This window comes from Primulina eburnea, chromosome 14, assembly GCF_022965805.1.
Source record: "Primulina eburnea isolate SZY01 chromosome 14, ASM2296580v1, whole genome shotgun sequence".
Classification (NCBI taxonomy): domain Eukaryota; kingdom Viridiplantae; phylum Streptophyta; class Magnoliopsida; order Lamiales; family Gesneriaceae; genus Primulina; species Primulina eburnea.
In genome coordinates, this window is record NC_133114.1 from 4186626 (window position 1) to 4202865 (window position 16240).

General features: G+C 32.3%; 2 protein-coding genes and 1 pseudogene across 2 annotated transcripts; 2 read left to right on the forward strand and 1 right to left on the reverse strand.

Moving 5' to 3' along the window:
* Positions 1-4740: 4740 nt before the first annotated feature.
* On the forward strand, positions 4741-6806 carry LOC140812267 (major allergen Pru ar 1-like; annotated as a pseudogene).
* A 1664-nt stretch (positions 6807-8470) lies between these two features.
* LOC140811104 (agamous-like MADS-box protein AGL62) lies at positions 8471-8896 on the forward strand. Its single transcript, XM_073168980.1, has one exon. It carries the CDS (start codon positions 8471-8473, stop codon positions 8894-8896), a length of 426 nt encoding a protein of 141 aa, XP_073025081.1.
* A 3460-nt stretch (positions 8897-12356) lies between these two features.
* On the reverse strand, positions 12357-13983 carry LOC140812902 (RING-H2 finger protein ATL65-like). The gene has a single exon (XM_073171280.1). It carries the CDS (start codon positions 13797-13799, stop codon positions 12522-12524), a length of 1278 nt encoding a protein of 425 aa, XP_073027381.1. The 5' UTR covers positions 13800-13983; the 3' UTR covers positions 12357-12521.
* Between the last annotated feature and the right edge of the window lie 2257 nt (positions 13984-16240).

Sequence of the window (16240 nt, forward strand, 5' to 3'; positions counted from 1 at the left end):
ATGGGCTCACGTGTTGCTCCTTACCTATGTTGTTTTGTTTCGATTTATGCCTAGGTTGTTCTTTTTGGTTATTGTGTCTTCATAATTCAGGGGGAGAAGCAAGTTACAACTCAGGAGGAGTTGGAATATTTTTGGCACGTTGTTAATTTTGTCCAGAATTGCAAAAAGGGAGAGAATGAAAGGAATATTGTATTCCAAATCCATTTTAGATATTATTTTGATTTTGCACTTCTAGACAAATTTAATAGATTTAATTTTCCCGATATTTATTATATCCTATCATTAGGAATGATTCAATATAGTTGGAAAATTATCTATAAGATATAAGGTATGGTATCTAAATTGAAGTTTGATTCCTATTAAACTCTAGTTTCCTTGTTTATAGGTGTGAAGGATCTATGAAGATCTAGGTCAAAGGAGAGACTATATATACAAGGGCCCATTCTCAATACGGTGTGATCGACGGCCGCATGAGTGTTTACTTGTGAAGACTTGCATACAAAGCACGTGAGTTCGTCAGTCAAGTGACTGTGTTGTTGTTTGGTGTTTCATACACTCAAGAACAACACTGACGCAGAGTGTTGATCGAATAGTGAATTCAGATGATTTTAAGCAAAACGGTTTTATTTTATGCATCTAGTTTTTAGGTGGTTTATTTTGATGCATGTTTAATTCCTTGGAATGTCAAGGGAAATGATTTTGATTTTTTTTACTAGGATTGTTTTTGTGTAAACGATTGATATAATTGTTTTAGTGAATTTTTGTCATGAGGCGTTGCACAAGTATTTATACTTGTGCATAAGTGAAATTCAAGCATTCATTTGTTGACGTTACGTCCATATTAAATAACAAATTTCCGCTGCTGTGTTGTGTGACGTGTTGACAACACTGAGCACGACACTCAATTCTGACATACAAGTTTCTAATATTTATTTCCTGAAAATTAATGCGCAACAATTCCTTCAAAGTTTATTCATTTATTCTGAATTTTCGATTTCCAAGTTAGAAGGCTAAGTGCTCTGTGCCGTTATATATTTCATCACCATATTTTTAATGATACGCTTGAGAACTTTCACAAGAATTCAAAATGTTAATTTTATTCCAAGAGGTTATATATATATATATTCATCCAATCGGACAGTACTGTATTTCAATTTTTCGACTTACAGCACCACAGTGGCATATTATGAAACATTTTTTTGGGGTTTTCCAATTTTGAAAGTATGTCGATTTAGGTTGTTAAATTTTTATTTTAGGAGAAAGAGATTAAATATTGCGTGGTAAGTTATATATTATTTTCATTGTATGTATTTTTTTTTTGTTTAATTATTAAATCTCCTTCAAAACCAAATTACTAATTAAGTAATCTTCTTATAACGAAATATGTGTATGTATTTTTACTAAGTTATGTACATATTTTATTAAATCCTTAATAATTTTGAAAATTAATTATTACATACCCTTGGCATAGTCAAATAATTAATACTAGGTGATGTTGCTGAAATTCGGGATGGTAATTGGGAGGTCGGATCTTTGCTTGGGGAGCTCGGATCGGACCTACGAAAGGTAGCTGGGAGGTCGAATCTTCACTTTGAGAGCTCGGATCGGACCTTCGAAATCTGAAAACACAAACAAGAGTGTTAGAAGGGGATCGGAAGGTTGTTCCGGCGTATCCCCTCCGACGCTCAAGTCAGAGAACAGAAAACTGAGAGAATAATGTGTGTGCTGGGAGAATGTGAATTATAGGAGAAGAATAGAGTAATGATTTGGTAGATTTAGATTTTCAGAATCTTGTACAGGATTTGGTTAGATTCTGTACAATATTTGATTTAGATTTAATTGGGCTTGAGTTTTGTAGGCTACTCGTCAGTATCTAGTTAAGAGTTCTCGTAGACATGATCCCGCGCAGGACCTCGGCTTCTTAGGGAGGTCGGCTCGGGAGGTCGGCCAAAGCAATTTTGGAGCAATCGTATATCATGGGCTGGCTAGCTACTTTAATTGTTTTTTTTTTTTTTTCGATTTCTCATGTTTTGGACTGCTAACTGCTCTAAAATTGATACACTCTGTATATTATGATAATGCTCTATTTTTGTCGTGATAACATGGATATGCCTTGTCGTGTATAGCTTGAAACAATGATTCCAAGCCTTCTTTTAACCTTCACCTACATCCTTAACGTGTATTCGTAGCATGTGGAGTTATACCCGAACCTCATGGGGCCATTTCAACCTTAAATCTTCTATTTCATTTATTTTCAGCAAAATTTATATCAATGGATTTAGTAGTTTTCGAAAATTTATAGGTTTTAGTTTATTCACATAAACATGACAACAACAAAAAATATCAAGATATAATCGAACTTCTAGATCCGTGTTTGTTAAAGGTTTTGTAATTATCTTGAGGCCGCCGCATAAGGGTTGCATCTTAGCTTCCCCGCGCAATTAAATTTATCAAATTGATTTGACAATCTACTATTTTTCCCCCTTCTCCACTTATTTTATGTAAAAACAAAATAATTATTTCATTTTTTAGGTTTGTATTCTTTCATATAATGATGCCACTTGTTTTATATTTTAACTGAGGTTTAATTTGGGTATGCGATTCGGGTACAGATTTGAAATCAACTATAATTATTAATAAAAATAGTAGATAGTGGATTTGATATCCACATAACATAAATTCATCGAAAACAAGTAAAAAGAATTTAAAATCACAAATTCTTAAATCCAAAAATATGCTAAATATTACTGGCGATCTGTAGTTAGTTATATTGAAAAATAATGAGAGAAACCCTTTATTATTGAGAAACATGTCATAAATTCGTATTTGAAACTGTTCATGTAGTGTAAAATTAAATCTAGTCTTGTCTCTTCACATTTTGCAAGTTATATGAGAAACCCTTTATTATTATTATTATTATTATTATTATTATTATTATTATTGTTAACAAATAATATATGAGGCCGAGATTTGACTTGTCAATTAAACAAAATATATGGAATTTAGCTCACTACAATTTCCAGAGATTTTTAGCTCCTTTGAATGTATATGACACTATGAAATGTTTATATGTTGTAATTGTTGGATAAATTTTATTTTTATGATTATTTGTTGTGAGTTATCTATTAAGTTAAGTCCAAAAAAAAAAATGATCAACTAATGTTTCGGGTTATTGAGATTTAACATATCTAATAGGTTGTTGGCCTTAATTAATATGTATTGACATAAGTGTAATTTCTGTTTTTATGATAAGATAAAACATAAATATCAGAAAACTACTTCTCTATTATTAATTTTAATTTATTTTCTTTGTAGCTAGCGATTAATTTTGGTCAATTTCGGTAGTTCAATCCAACATAGAAAACTACTTCTCAAGACTTAATGAGCAATGGCGCGCGGCATGGTACGCACACACATGTTTTTCTTCTTCAGTTTTTGGTATTATCGTTATATTTTTCATTCAAAATGTTGAATTTTGTTCGTCCGGTAGGGACTTTCAAATTTGTAATGCCAAAACAGTGTATGTTGTTTATGTGAAAATGAAAGCGTGAGGAAAGTCATTTGGCACAATTTTTGGCTTTCATGTATTCGCAAACAGCGGATCACATCAACAAAATTCAATATTTCTCGATTAATTTGTTTTCCTTACAAAGCTATATATGTGAAAAGTAAGTTGGAAAATATCCGAAACTAAACTTTCATGTATTTTTGACTTTTTTTTTTAATTTATTTTCTTCCGTCCAGTATTTGATAATACCAACAAACGCACAAAATTACCAACGCGTACGTACATACACATTTACAGAGACACAAAAAATTGCTTAGTACTATTATATATATTCCTTTTGAAATGAAACATAAAAAAATATAAATAAACGTGTGAATTCATTTCATTCAAAAAAGTTAAAAGGCATTCATTAGGTCCTTAGCTGACATGAAATTTTTGTTTGAGTGGGTCTCATGTGAGACCGTCTCACGGATCTTAATATGTGAGACGAGTCAATCATACCCATATTCACAATAAAAAGTAATACTCTTAGCATAAAAAGTAATACTTTTTCATAGATGACCCAAATAAGAGATCCGTCTCACAAATACTATCCGTGAGACCGTCTCACACAAGTTTTTGTCTTTTTGTTTAGTACAACTAGGGGAGGGTGCCGGTGGGGTTTGCATGGCATTTTTTGGCTCTTTATAGTGGATTCAATACCGTATCTCTTTCTCTATATATAAATGCATCCGGCCAGCTAGCCCATTAACTACACATTTTCCCTATAAATAACTCTGCCAGACCACAATTCCTCATTCTTATCTATCCAAATTCTCATATATTTTTCGGAGCTAAGCACGTACGTCCACAGAGCTAAGCATGACTATATATATATATATCTATCTGCGTTTCATTACAGTCACGACTAAATATTCACTGTATCACACGATACTATAGAAACATTTGAGAAAGCAGAATAAGCTGCCTTTAGGTAAATCCCCGCCGGCCCTTGGCTGGTTGCATATTCATCGCTTGTTTTTTTTTCTATTTCCGACTTTTAACTAATAAAGTCATCGGAAGGATAAATTTCACGTCTTTGCTTCATCATCCATATATTATATATCATCGTATCCCACGAACCAAAAATTGTGCTTAAAAGCCATGCATCAATATTGTCCGTACGTAAACTAATGAAGTGCCGGAAGATCATTAGAATCTAGATCATAATTGTATGTTGATCTATATCTGTCTGAATTGCATCTTTTGCCATTTATTTAACTATAATGCTGTAAATTTTGGTGAATCTGTTGGCTCCGATTATATGCACCTGTATTTTCAGGTGAAAGCAGATGTGACCGAGGGTTCAACTAAGTTAGCTGAGGCTATTAGCGATGATTCTGAAGCAGTAATATGTGCTACTGGTTTTCGACCTTCATGGGATTTAACGGCTCCATGGAAGGTGAGTGAATTTCTTCGGTTTTTGTGTTCTTGGTTCTGTTACACTTTGGATGCATACTCTTCATGGACTTGTGCAATCTTCTTGTGTAGGTGGATAACTTTGGGACAGTAAACCTAGTTGAAGCTTGCCAGAAACGTGGTGTATCTGGTCGAAGCATGAAATCCCCAACAGTGTAGTACTTACTTGTCACCTTAGACACAGAGCCACCATCTTTTGTTACCTCAAAGTTGACTTCATATGTAATCTTTTCAAGTTTATCTGTCAACGCCTCTCCTTCAATCAACGTGTACTTGTACACAAGGGACTCTTCATCAAGCTCATCTACGCGATATTTCAAAGATTTGAAGTTTCCACCATAAGCAAAATTAATCTGCTAGATGCTTCCGGCACCTCCATCACCTTCAGTAATCTGAATGCTGCTGATGGCTTGTGGCATCAGCTTCGGTATCAAGTTGTGTGAGTCCACAATGGAGGCCTTGAAGACTTTTGAAGGATGGATTGGAGAAATGTGCACGTCAGTGAATGTGGTAATAGCCATGTTCTTTGGTGCTTTTTCTTATTAAAAGCTGGAATATTGTTTTTGCTTGGCGAAGTTATCACAGGGAAGTGCTGTATTTATAGATTTAAAATCGGAAGTTTTAAATTCATTCATGTTTGTGGACGGCCTAATACATTCCATTTCTTGTCTATTTGTGCTGCAAAGGTTGCGGGATGCTGAAGTTTGTATTCAAGGAAAACTCCAGTTTACTCTTATTTTTCCCATTTTATTATTCTTGTTACTCGATTGATATTATTACAGAAAAAGGTATAATTCCCAGAATCTGGAATGACATTGGCGAGATTCTGGGATTTGGAGCATTATGGAGGATCGTCATCTGGGGATTTAACAAAGTTTATCCCTGTTATGACTCAGAACCTGTAGTTATAGCCTATAAATAGAATCCATGGTCACATTATATATCCAACACAATCCAATCAATAAGAACCCTCAAAACAGTAGCGAACGAAAATGGGTGTCCTTACTTTTACAGAAGAGCACGCTTCTGCAGTCTGTCCAAAAAGAATCTTTAAAGCCTCAATTCTAGACTCCAGTAACTTGATCCCAAAACTTCTCCCACAGGTAATTAAAAGCATGGAATTTCTTCAAGGCAACGGTGGAGTGGGAAGCATAAAACAAGTTAATTTTGCTGAAGGTAACTAACTAAACATCCAAACATGTTTACGATATTGCATATAATTCTAATCCAGTTATGAGATGTGTTTTTAATCTTAATTTTATTTTTTATAGGTAGTGATCTTAAATCTTTGAAGTATCAGATTGATGAACTGAACGAAGAGACATACAGTTATAGCTACACGGTGATTGAAGGGGATACTTTAATGGACAATCTTGATAAGATAACACATGAAATCAAGTTGTTGGAAGCAGCACCAGATGGGGGTACATTTTCTAAGGTGACCAGCACTTATTAGACAAAAGGCGATTTCTCGCTGACAGAGAAAGAGATAAAAGCCGGGAAAGAGAAAGTATTGGGAGTTTACAAGGCTGAGGAGGTTTATCTGATCCAGAACCCCAGTGCTTATGCTTGAGAAATGTCATCTTTTCTGTTCTTTAAGGCCGTCATGTTTGGTTTATAAATTTTACTATGTTTGGAAATAACGAAACTCTCCACTTGTGTAGTAAATAACTTTGTTTTCAGAATACCAGCATCTTCAGCTTGAGCTCGGACATTTGTGAAAATCATCACGTAGATGAACAAGACAACACCAACCTGGTTATTTAAGTTGGTCAAACAATGTTGCTCAATTCTTGTTCACTCCAAACAAGGACGATAATTTTGTTTATCCCGTGCCTACAATTTCCTCTTTCTTTTAAACTGCTATCATTTTTATTTTCAAGTTTTTAACTAGACGAAGTTATGTGTCTCAGTTGAGATTTTAACTGTTCCTGCATGCATACTTACATCAAATTTGTTCAAGAAACAGTTTGTACAACGAATTGTATAAAACAAAATTAATATGTTAGATCCTCCCTCACTGTAATGACTCTGTGGCCCAATGGATAAGGCCGTGGTCTACGGTTCGATCCCCAGCGGAGTCGCTTCATTCTTTATTTTTTGTTTTTTCGGACTACTCTTATCTTATCTTAATAAAATAAATGCGTTTTAAAATATAATAAACATTTTTTAGGGGTTTTCCAATTTTGAAAGTCCATGTCGATTTACGTTGTTAAATTTTTATTTTCCATAATAATAAAGTCAAGAATTCGTAAATATTTTAACAGGGAGTTAATAAAAATATTTATGGTGTGTCAGGAAGTGGAAAATTAATTTCCCTGACACAGGGACTGATCACAAAAATATGTATGTTGATAGGGATTTTACTCCAATTTTCCCGATTAAAGATTAAATATTGCGTGGTAAGTTATATATTATTTTCATTGTATGTCTTTTTTTAAAAAAATTATTCAATCTCCTTCAACACCCAAATTACTAATTAAGTAGTAATCTTCTTATAACGAAATGTGTGTGTGTATTTTTTACTAAGTTATGTACATATTTTATTAAATCCTTAATAATTTCGAAAATTAATTATTACATACCCTCAAATAATTAATACTAGGGAGTTTTGAAATATATATTATTTTCATTGTATGTCTTTTTTTTTTTTGAAATTATTCAATCTCCTTCAACACCCAAATGACTAATTAAGTAGTAATCTTCTTATAACGAAATGCGTGTATGTTTACTAAGTTATGTACATATTTTATTAAATCCTTAATAATTTTGAAAATTAATTATTACATACCCTTGGCATAGTCAAATAATTAATACTAGGAGTTTTGAAATATATATTTTTTTGAGTAAGTTTGGAAATAAATTTTAGTAGTATTTTAACTTGCAAGATTTTGTTTGGGCTTGGGCTTGGGCTTGGGCTTGGGCTTTAACGGAGCGCCGGGTTACAGATTCATCTGCTGTATCAAAACAGATTCATCTGCTGTATCAAAACAGATTCATCTGTATCAAAATCCTATCGCTATACAGCAAAAACCCCACCCTCAAACTCTCTTCGCCGCGGAGAGAAAAGAAAAAAAGATGGAATCTTGCGGGTGTCAAATTCAGAGTAGCATGTCAGGTAAATCTATGTTTGTGCTTTAAGTTCGATCAAATTTTGTGGGTAGTTTGAGTGGATGGGAGAACTTTGGGAATTTCAAAGAATTGAACCTTTACCCATCGGTTTTCTATTGAAAGTTTTTTAAGCTTTAAAGTGTAATTCCGACGACGGAGTGGATGTGATCGAGGGATTTATTATAGGGTTTATGAGTGAGCCATGTCCTGGAAATTTATTTGAAAGTGTGGTTGAAGGTTAAAACACGTTGGTTTCTTAATACATAATAATTATATATGTTAATTTTGATTATTCCTCGTTGAATTATATAAGAACTAGATATCAAGCATGATTAGTTTGTTTCAATTCTGACTGCAGAGTCGTCGCACCTACATGGTAGGAAAAAACTTACGATGGGCCGTCGTAAAATTGAAATGAAAAAAATACAGAAAAAATCGAGCTTGCAAGTAGCTTTTTCCAAAAGACGAACAGGTCTATTCAAAAAGGCCAGTGAATTATGCATCATGTGCGGTTCGGAACTCTCCATCATCGTACAATCTCCGGCGAAGAAGTTTTACGCATTCCACAGCCGCAGATTCGATATGGGAGATGTTTTTATAGATGATGCCAGAACTGAGTACGAGGAGGCTGTTAGAATGTTGGAAGAAAAGAAGAAGGAATTGATTGGTACTGCAACGAATCGTGAATTCTGGTCGGATCAGCAAATTGAGGGGATGGATGCTCAAGAACTTGAGGGATATTTGGAAAGTTTAGAATCTTTGAGGAAGAACGTTTCGTCCAGAATTGAAGAGATGGAGAAACTGTCGGGCATGATATAAAATAAATGCATTGTAAAATATAATAAACATTTTTTTGGGGGTTTTCCAATTTTGAATGTCCATATCGATTTACATTGTTAAATTTTTTTTTTGTTTAATTATTCTATCTCCTTCAACACCCAAATTACTAATTAAGTAATCTTCTTATAACGAAATGTGTGTATGTATTTTTACTAAGTTATGTACATATTTTATTAAATCCTTAATAATTTTGAAAATTAATTATTACATACCCTCGAATAATTAATACACGGAGTGGATGTTAATTAAAATATATAGAGATTTAAAAATGAGATGGTTATCTTGTTCCTGGAATTCGTTCAGATTTGATGATTTTCAGATTTTGATATCTAAGATTATTATCGGTAAATCCAAAACATTTATTAAGACAAAACAAATCTTTTGACATATCTTGAAAGATACACTGCTTTTTCCTTTTAAAAATAAAAGATCCAATTAATTTGTTGCATTTGAACGACCAAATTAATATAGAATTGATGATTTGGCATAAACAGAAGATCACAACTGATTTGTTGATCAAATATTGTTTTGTTTGAACTTTATGATCGAATCATTTGATATATTAAATAAAAATAATTTTGAGTAAACTTTATCTGATTTTTTGGAAAGTTTGTTATGGTTCGGCAAATTTTATATTTTCTTTAGCTTAGTCATCTTTCTTCGATTTTTTTTTTATATATACTTTACATAATTTTGTAATCTATTGATGAAATATAAATTTTAAAATTCTTATTGTTGTCCAAAAAATTTCTTATTGTTAAGAAAATGGTGGGGAGTTTTGATTGTTAAAGAAGAATGATTTTATTTTTTATAATGTTTTTTTTAATTTATTTTTGAAGCCATATTTCTTGATGTGTCTATCATAATATGCCACTGTGGTGCTGTAAGTGGAAAAATTGAAATACAGTACTGTCCTATATATATATATATATATATATATATATATATATATATATATATATATATAACCTCTTGGAATAAAATTAACACTTTGAATTCTTGTATAAGTTCTCAAGCGTATCATTGAAAATATGGTCATGAAATATATAACGGCACAGAGGACTTAGCCTTCTAACTTGGAAATCGAAAGTGAATCAAAAAACAAGAGACATAAATTTGAGTGGAAGTAACAAAAGCATGAAATGAAATTAATACATTTATCATCTTAATATCATTCTTGTTCTCAAATTATTAAACTATAACATAAACGGATGCCAACATATGTTCCAACATTTATTCCTTTGCGCTACCAAGATCCAGTTAGTCATAACTTTTGGAACGAAGAAATTAAAACCTTTACCAATGAAATAATACAAAACCTGCAGAAGGGCTGTATAGAGGCCATCCGTCTGTTTCCCATGCCAGTGACACTACAAAAAAAGTGTTTCTAGAAGCGGTTTTTGAGGAGCACTTCTAAACCGCTCGTGAAAAATGAACAACAAAATCGGTTTTACTTAAACCGTTTCTATTTCCTTACTTTTAGGAGTCAAGTTTTTTTCCAATTCCATTCGAGAACATGCTTTGCGCCCCCAACACTGGTGTACACGAGAGAGAACTTCTTGACCAATCATTCTTAAACTTCCACGAAGTGTAACATAATATAAGATCATCTAGACCACTTTATTTTTCCTATGCAGGACAAACCAACCATCTCTTAATTTTCACTAATAAATAAAGAAAACCCATTAATACAGACAATCGAATATATATAATATATATCATACGATAGAAGTCGTAGATATGTGAAATGTGGGGGAAAAAGTTTGAAGGAAAATTAGCGACCCACAACAAACAGTTGCATTAATGAAATAGTTTTCAATTCAGCTAAATAAATAGTTTTTTATTTTGGCTCGATTGATCAACTTCCATAATGTCGAATACGGTTAAATTTTATTCATGTTGATCCAATTCATTTCCATCTACTAGAAATCCATCGTATAGACTACTGAATATAAAATAAATCTCATAAGTAACTGTAAAATATATAAAATATTTTGAATTATATAATTTAAATTTTTTTTCCTAATATTTTTTATTATGCAATAGCCAGACAATGAAACCAAATAAATATGATTGAGACAACATAATTTAATCAAAAATAATAATTAAATCCGTGCTTATACCTCAATGCACTAGTGAATACAAAACGTGTTCTCTATGTTAATATTAGAATAAAATAAAAGATGTTGAAATATAAATTTTTATAATTTTTGCTAAATTTATTTTGGAAAGGAATAAACTTTCGATTGAATTTAAAAATATGTGATAAAGTAATTTTTTTATATAAATTATACATGATATTTATAATTATTATATTGGAAATTTTTTCTTCAAATTGAGTTAAATTAGTTTTGAATTACCTTGATAAATTTAACAAAAAATCCTTATGAAACCGTCTCACAAATCAATTTTATTAGACAGATATACGGCCCGTCCTAGTCATTGAAAAAAAAAATTAATTTTTATTTTAAAAAAATATTATTTTTCAATGTAGTTATGATTCAAATCAATCAATATAACGAAATTAGTACCGTGAGTCGTCTCATGTATACTTTCCCAAGTAATAAAATAACGGTTGCTTTTACATCTATATACGGTGTACCTATAAAATAATTTCTCAAATTATATATCATTTTTTAATATTCATACTGATATATTGGACTTCCAAATAAAAATTTGTATGGTTCTATTTCTTGATATTATTATAAATTTATAATATAGAATATAGATAGTCATCAACATGGACAAGAGCCAAGAAAATTTATGAATGAAGCCAAGTTTCCAAAATCGCAAGCACCACCAATCGACCCTTCATTAAAAATAAAAATTTATAAATAAATAAATAATTATGCACCATTTAATTATAATTTAATTAGTAAGAAGAATGAACAATTATATACACTAGTAATAATTTTTATAATTCATTTTATTTATATTTAAATAAGAATCAAATATAATTATAAGAAATAGTGATTCTATCCAATGAACTACACATAAATTACATTAAAATTTTACCATATTATTAATATATATATAATTAATAAAACGGACCATGACACCAAAGTTAATTACTCTAAGTACCTCAAACTTAATAAAGTATTATAGATTACCAATCAATTTACTATTTTAGTTCATTAACTTGCATTTTCTTGTTCTTAGGTTTTTTCAGAGTACTAATATGATACCGGACAAGTCAACGTGTCTTTTTTTTTTACGTCGCATCAATATTCAAATAAGTAAAAACTAAAAATAAGAAAAATTACAAAATAGTAAATTAAATTTGTGAATTTACTAATAAGATAATAAAAATAAGTATGTAAAAGTTATTAGATAAAAGAGTAGATCTCTCGCAAAATAATTTCACATATCTTTATTCATGAGACGTTAAATATATATTTATATTTTTAAAATAAAAATTAATATTTTTTATAAATAAATCAAATAAAATATATATCTCGTAAAACGGAGTTATCTTATCCCTATCCTATTTATTACACATGACATTATAATATAAGTACAAACAAGTCAAAGCAAACCGCTCAAAAATTCTTAAATGCACCTCGCCATCCATTTAATGCTTCTTACTCAATTTTCAGACATCCTATTAATTAACACCCGTTCCCTGTCGCCGCCCGCTCAATCTCTCCGGCGATAAAAGCGCCTCCGGGTCGCCGCTCCTCAGCCGGCTCGGCGAGAACAGCGTCGTCACACCTGAAGATCTATGCAGGAACATTGGGCTTGCGAATGATTTGCTTCGCCGGGAGGAGCATCCGCCGCCGCCTCCGACTCCTCCACCGCTTGATAAGCAGGTGCGGAAGCTTGACTCTGATAAGGGGAGGAAGCTGCCTATACTACGCCTTCGAAAGAACGGGGATTTCATGCCCCGGTAGTAACGGGAGGAGAAGACCCTATGTTTTGTTAGCGCGGTGAAAGGAGATGGACGTTTGCACCAGAAGCCTCCTCCGACGCCGAGAGCTCGTCGGTATCTGCACGGCGAGGCTGTTACTGGCTCCAGGACTAATCTCTCTGATGCTATGTTTCTTTCGAATCCAAAAGAGTACGATCGCTTTAACAAGAAATCCCGGCGGTTGAATCTGTCTTCCGATTGACTCCTCCTCGGCGAAGGTTCCTGCGTGATTTCTCCGGCCCCCACCACCTCCGCTTCGATCGTTGTTTCTGCCAACGGCTCGAGAATCGTGCTCGTGAACAGAATTTCATCTAAACTCGGTCTAATCCTTGCTGCCATTAATGGAGTAAACGGCGACTCCTGACGGAATATTCCCGCACGGCAGAGCGGGCAATTCGGGTGAGAACGGAGCCATATGTCTATACAGTCTATGTGGAAGGCGTGTGAACAAACCGGAAGTGTACGGACATAGTCTTCCTCCTCGAATTCAATCAAACACACCGCGCAATCATGTAACCCACTCTTGTGAATGTACGCGGAGAGGGGAATGGTTTTGATGATCGAATCGTCGAGGCCATATGGCGAGAGCACGCTGAAGGCATCGTTGTGGTCGAAAGAATAAGGTTGCGACTCGATATCTCCGGCCGATGATGACGGGACATACACCCTGCGATGGAGACGCCACCTTCTGTAGCGACGGTAGTTATGTAGGAAATGGCGGGAGAGTTGGCGGGAGTACGTGATGATGACAAAGGCCGTCACGATTATGACCACCATGGCAATTAAAGGTGGACTAAAGTCCACCGGTATTTTAGACTGAGGCGGAGAGGATGCATGGGAAGAAGTCGTGGAGGAAAGTGGTGGCTCTAGAAAGGAGCTGGTGGCGGTTACTGGTGAGGCAGACTGTTGCTGTGGGCGGAAGAGGAAGTATCGGTGAAGCGGCGCCGGCGCAGGGGCTAGCCGACGGTGAGCCATGGTGGTGGCGGCGGCGATGGCGGCGGCAGTGGTTTTGATTTTGTGAGGATTTATTTGAAAGCACACAGATTAGAAGGTGCGGTTGGGTCGATTGATTTTGGTTCGGTAGTGGATTTTGTGTATGGTGGGCGATTGACACGTCATTTTACCAAATTTAATGCCAAGAGACTTTTTTTTTTAAGTAACAAACTTATTTTCACTATTTAATATAAATATTTTATGTTTAAGATTACTAATTAATTATGTAATATTTCTCTATTTTAAAATCTTAAAATTTTACTAGTGAAAGATCCTATCATTAAAATTCTCATTCTTTGGGAGATAATCTTCAAATTTTCTTGATACACTAAATCATCGATCCCGATCTCTTCCCAACTCCCTTTCTCTATTATCATCCTAAAACCAATAATGACACTTATTTTTATAAAGAGTATGTCTCTTGTGAGACGTTCTCACGAAGTTTTATCTGTGAGACGAGTATAAAAAGTAATAATTTTTCCTGGATGATCTTAATAAGATACCTGTCTCACAAAATACGACTCGTGAGATCGTCTCATACAAGTTTTTATCTTTTATAAATATAGTACAATTCGCTAAGTAAGTTGAATTTTTTTTAAAAAACCCTTATGTAATGAAAAGACGAAATGGTATTGGACGAGAAATTCCATATTATCCTTCTAGAACCGTGACATACAAATATGATGTAAACAATTTGCGGAAAATAAATAAATTAATATATTATGAAAATTTGTAATTAATTCATCACATGAGGGATCATTAATGATGTTCCTACTTTTTGGACTTGTAGAATTGTAGTGTGAGTAGAAGCAAAGGTAGCTTGGATAGTTGGGTATACTGTGTTTTTACTAAGAGGTCAGTGGTTCAGTCGCTTCCTGTCATCTCAGCTTAATTTGAAGATAAAAATTTGTGTGAGACGATCTCACTGATCGTATTTTGTGAGACATATCTTTTATTTGGATCATTAATGAAAAATTATTACCTTTTATGCTAAAAATATTATTTTTTATTATAAATATCGGTAGTATTTTTCCGTCTCACAAATAAAGATTCGTAAAACCGTATCACAAGAGACCAACTCTAATTTAAGTATGTTATGCAAAATTTGTCCATGTAGTTTATTTGATCGACATAATTTACTGACTACTGTGTTGATTTTTTAAGTTTATCCAGAACACACCAATATATAAAAAAATGGGTTGGGTCCATAAATTTGATAAGAAATTGCTTTTAATATGACTTGTCTCTTTCCAAAGTTTCCTTACACTAAGCATTTATAGCTTATGACAGGACATGTTACATTTTAAACCCCTATAGTTAACAAGATAAGCCCTCAACATGTGGGAATCAATAGCCCCATGACTTTTCATAATCGTGGAATTTTGACGTAAAGAAATCCCCTATTACCACAAACAAACAAAAATATCTCCCTGGCTCAATTTTTTATTTTTTATTTTTTGGAATTTTTAAGTTGGTGCCATAACTCTTCCTATAACTTGTACTGAAATAAATAATAGAATGAAATATAATTTTTTTTTAATTTTAAAATGAAAAGAATATAAAATCATAAATTTTTTGGAATTTTCAAGTCGGTGCCATAATTCTTCGTATAACTCGTATTGTAAATAAATTATAGAATGAAATATATTTTAAAAAATTTTAAAATGAAAAGAATGTAGAACATAAAGAAAAAAGTCTAAATTTAATAAATAGTATAGATAATAACAATAATATAGCCTTATTATTAATCTATAGGCCCTTGATTATGATTGAAAGCCCACATTTTTAATGTTATTTGTGTGATTAAATATCACTTCTCAAAAGGTGTGATAATTAATAATTTTTGAATAGTGATCATGATAAGATTGTATATTGACCATAATACCCTTGAATTGTTTTCTTTCATATAATATGAAAATTAAAATTAGTGAAAATTTAATAATTAATATAATATTTAAATTTTTACTATATTTTTTTATAAATTAATTTCATATATTTTAATTATTTTACTCATTTTAAAGAAAATAAATTGTAATTCTTAAATTAAATTTTTATAAATTTGTAATCTTGTTATTTAATTTTTTTATGAAAATAAATATTTTTTCAATTCTAATTTTTTAAATGATTTAAATTAATTTTAATAAATGTAAATTATAATTATAAATATTTAATTATCTATCCAATTATTTTAAGAATATATATTTAATTAGCATTTGAGGCATTTTGGTCATTACAATAAAATTTACAAAATTAATCCATCTTTTTAAAATCATACCAAACTTATTTATCCCACCATACTATTAATCTATATATCTCATTTTTTAATCACTCTAATTATTAATCATTTAATTATCCTATCACACATAACAAACAGAGCCTTAAAGAATAAAAATTTAATCAGAACTTGTGGAAATTAAAATCAG

Coding starts and splice junctions, on each gene's coding strand:
- LOC140811104 (XM_073168980.1), top strand. CDS start 8,471: ATGGGCCGTCGTAAAATTGAAATGAAAAAAATACAGAAAAAATCGAGC.
- LOC140812902 (XM_073171280.1), bottom strand. CDS start 13,799: ATGGCTCACCGTCGGCTAGCCCCTGCGCCGGCGCCGCTTCACCGATAC.